This window comes from Pygoscelis adeliae, unplaced genomic scaffold (genome assembly GCF_000699105.1).
Source record: "Pygoscelis adeliae isolate BGI_AS28 unplaced genomic scaffold, ASM69910v1 Scaffold77, whole genome shotgun sequence".
NCBI lineage: Eukaryota > Metazoa > Chordata > Aves > Sphenisciformes > Spheniscidae > Pygoscelis > Pygoscelis adeliae.
In genome coordinates, this window is record NW_008825216.1 from 2,368,709 (window position 1) to 2,372,254 (window position 3,546).

General features: G+C 40.7%; 1 protein-coding gene across 1 annotated transcript in view; it reads left to right on the top strand.

Annotated features, from left to right (window-relative positions):
- Window positions 1-142: 142 nt before the first annotated feature.
- HEATR1 (HEAT repeat containing 1) overlaps window positions 143-3,546 on the top strand; it is a 38,115-nt gene continuing 34,711 nt past the window's right edge. The window contains exons 1-4 of the mRNA XM_009329159.1: window positions 143-284; window positions 1,292-1,508; window positions 2,453-2,594; window positions 3,106-3,207. Coding sequence (XP_009327434.1) covers window positions 143-284; window positions 1,292-1,508; window positions 2,453-2,594; window positions 3,106-3,207 — 603 coding nt within the window. The remainder of the gene's footprint in view (window positions 285-1,291; window positions 1,509-2,452; window positions 2,595-3,105; window positions 3,208-3,546) is intronic.

The window sequence follows — 3,546 nt, forward strand, 5'->3', positions numbered from 1 at the left end:
GGCAGGTGGGCCGGGGGGGGGGGGGGGGGGGGGGGGGGAGGGGGAGACGGCATGTCTCCACGCAGCCGCTTTATCCGCCGGCCTGCTTTGGTTTTCTTTCATTAGGTTTCTTTGGAGGCTCCTTTCCTCGGAACACGAAGCTATGACGTCCCTGGCGGAGCAGCTGAAGCGTCTGGCGCTTCCGCAGAATGATCCCAGCCTCCTAAACCGCAGCGAAGTAGCATCGCTGCTGTTCAGCTGCAAGGAGGCGGCTGCTATTGACAGGGACACGTTCTTTGCAATCGGTGAGTTGGGCTCTTTAGATGCCAGTGATTTTAGAAGTCATGTATCTAGCCGAAAAACAGCTGGAGAGAGGTAAATGGGAAGGGCAAACCCATATTCCAAAAAGGCCAGAAGGATCATTCAGGAAACTACAGGCTAGTCAGCATCAATCCAGTCCATGGGAAAATCACGGAGCAGGTCCTCTTGGAGCACGTGGCTGGCCACGTGAAGGGTAAGGTGATTGGGAAGAGCCAAGGGCCCCAAGGTGGTCAAGGGCTGGAGAATTTGCCCCATAAGGGGAGGCTGGTGGGAGGAAGGTGTCTGGTCTCATTCAGCCTGGAGAAGAGAAGGCTTTGAGGGGTCTAATAGCAGCCTGCCGATACCTATGAGGAGGCTTCAAGAAGGCGGGTCAGGCTGTCCAGAGGAACGCACGGCTGGAGGACAGGAGGCAGTGGGCATAAGTTGAAACAATAGAGCTTCAAACTGGATATAAGGAAAAGCTTTTTCACCGTGAGGACAGTCAAGCGGTTGAACAGGTTGTCCGGGGAGGTAGTGCTATCCATCCTTTTGAAAACCCCAACTGGATAATGCTGTGAGCAACCTGGTGTGATTTCGGGGCTAACCCTGCCTTGGGCAGGGCCGTGGACTAGAGATCTCCCGAGGTCCCTTCCAACCTGAATTCTGTGATTTCATGAAAACATGCTCTCACAAATGGAGGGGACAGTTCACCGCCCTCAGCCTGCTGGCTACGCTCTCGCTAATACAGCCCAGGACGCTGCTGGCCTTCATTGCTGCAAGAGCGCACTGCTGATACTTGTTAATGTTCTTTTTCTTCATCAGTTAAGAAATACTTTAAGTGTAGCAAAAGTTTTGGTCTTAGACCTGTTTAGTATTTGGTTCGGTTTGCTTAGTGAGAATGATATATACCAGTATAGCAAAGAAGTTGGATATGCCAGTGAGGAGGTAGGTGGGTAGGACTGGTGAATAAATCTATTGCGTTTAAAAGCATTCTTCCATTTTTTTTCCACAGGATGCACTGGCTTAGAAGAGCTGATGGGGATTGATCCTTCATTTGAAGTGTTCCAGTCCAGTTTGTTTAGTTCCACGTCCAAAGGCTTGGAACGCAGTGTTCAGTCTAAAGCAGTAAATCAACAGCTGAATAAGAATATTTCATTGTTCTTGATTCACCTGTCCCCCTACTTTATGCTTAAGCCAGCCCAGAAGTGCCTTGAATGGCTGATTCACAGGTAATCCACTGAATGTCCTACGTGTCAATACATAAGGCTACTAGAAATGCCAGGATGTTTTCTCCAGTGAAAAAAATTTTGAATGATTTTACTTTAGTTTTCTGAAAATACAGGTTAAAATGTTAAAAATATCCATTGGAGCTTAGTCTTTATGGGGCCAGATGTTCTTCTTTGCCAATTAGATTTTTGTCTTTTGATAACTTTCTGTGAAAATTTTGATCTGTCACAATATTCTATATAAAAGCAATTATTTCCTTGCCCGGCTTTCACCAAATTTGCCCAGCTCTAGCCATCTTAGAGAAGAGCTAGGGAGGCATTTATGTAGTATGCTTTTAGAAATGGGCTGTGTAAAATAGCTAATTTTCAATATTAACTGTGAACCATGAGTAGCATGCCCTTGTATTATAACATGAGCTAAGTATTCTTATTTCAAGGTTATGTAGGAAGCTGTGAAGAAGAAACAAACCAAGTATTTTGTGAAGTGATGTTGTATTTATTTATGTAAATTAACCTATACAGATGCTGCAAGTGTAATATTTCATGTCATGAAAGAGTGGACGATTTTGTTGATACAACCTTTGAATCACATTATTTTTTTATATATGTATTATACTGAAATTCCTACTGGATTATTGTAGTGTCTGGTTTAATATTGAAATCTGTGCAGAAGAAACTAAGGTAATCTTCAGTCCTATAGGGACTTAAAATCATTGAGAGTGAGGAAGAAAATTGCTAGCACTGTTTCTTTCCTCTAGCACATACAGGCTGGTGGCCACCTTGGGATTCTGGACTGTAGGTGGACCATATGTCTGAGTCAGTACGACAGACATCTCTCATCTTGCTTAAAAGCGAGTAAACCAGGTGTTCTGAGAAGAACGTGGATGGGTCTTTTTTTTTGGACTTTCAGATAATTTTTAACTGTGTATATATGGCTTTTTTCTTAGATTTCACATCCATCTCTACAATCAAGATAGTTTGATTGGTTGTGTTCTGCCATATCATGAGACTAAACTATTCGTGAGAGTTATTCAACTTTTAAATATAAAAAGCCCAACTCATAAATGGCATTGGATGAATCCAATAAGGGTAAAGTATTTAACAGATGCAAGTTGGTTATTAATAAGTATCTTGACTCTGTTACTAGGTTTATGAATATGGTCCACCTGTTCATGTGGTTAGTTGTAGAACTGTACTGAAAGGTTTAATTGCAGGGATGGAGCCTGGATGCCCACCTGTTGTTCCTGCTATCTTTCTTTAAATATAACGTTAATTATAAAAAGCTTTGATTGTAATTACTCTTTGTTTTGGCAAAGTTAAAGTATGGTTTTAAGGTGCAAGTATTTGCTACTGCTAGGAAGATATGTCAATTACTAAAATATATGTTTATTTGAATATAGATTATATGTAATGCTCTTCATTGTCTGTCTTAATGTAGAGACAGAAAATCCCAGAGAGGTATGTGGGTTTCCATTACTTATTTCAATTTAAATGGTGTTAACTGATCAGTAGGATTAATTTAGAGATTATATTATTTTTTACTTCGGGTGCTTCACTTTACCCTCGAGTGTTCTAATTTTATGTTTTTCACCACGTAAAGACACCTGGAGTCCCACTGGCAAGGGGTACTGTCATTACACACTGCTACAAAGACCTGGATTTCATGGATTTCATCTGCAGGCTGGTGGCAAAATCTGTGAAGGTTGTTCATTTATTCTAGAACGTTATTTGTTTGTTGTCACTTGGATTTCCCCATCTTTGTATTTGTATAGTATTATGTAATAGTGTTATGTAATAATATAGTATTGTAGTAATACTGATTATTTTGAATTACATCTCAAATAGTAAAAGGAGTCATTTATTAGTAAACAACGTGAAAATTTCTTTTCTTATTATTTGTATAGATGACAGTCTATCAGAAATTCTTGTAAGGACGTGACTGAGAACCATTGAGCCATGACAAAACAATTTGGCAATACTGTATTACTTAAAGATACTGTATTGCTTCGAAGTACTTCATTGTCTTAATTTCTTTTATAAA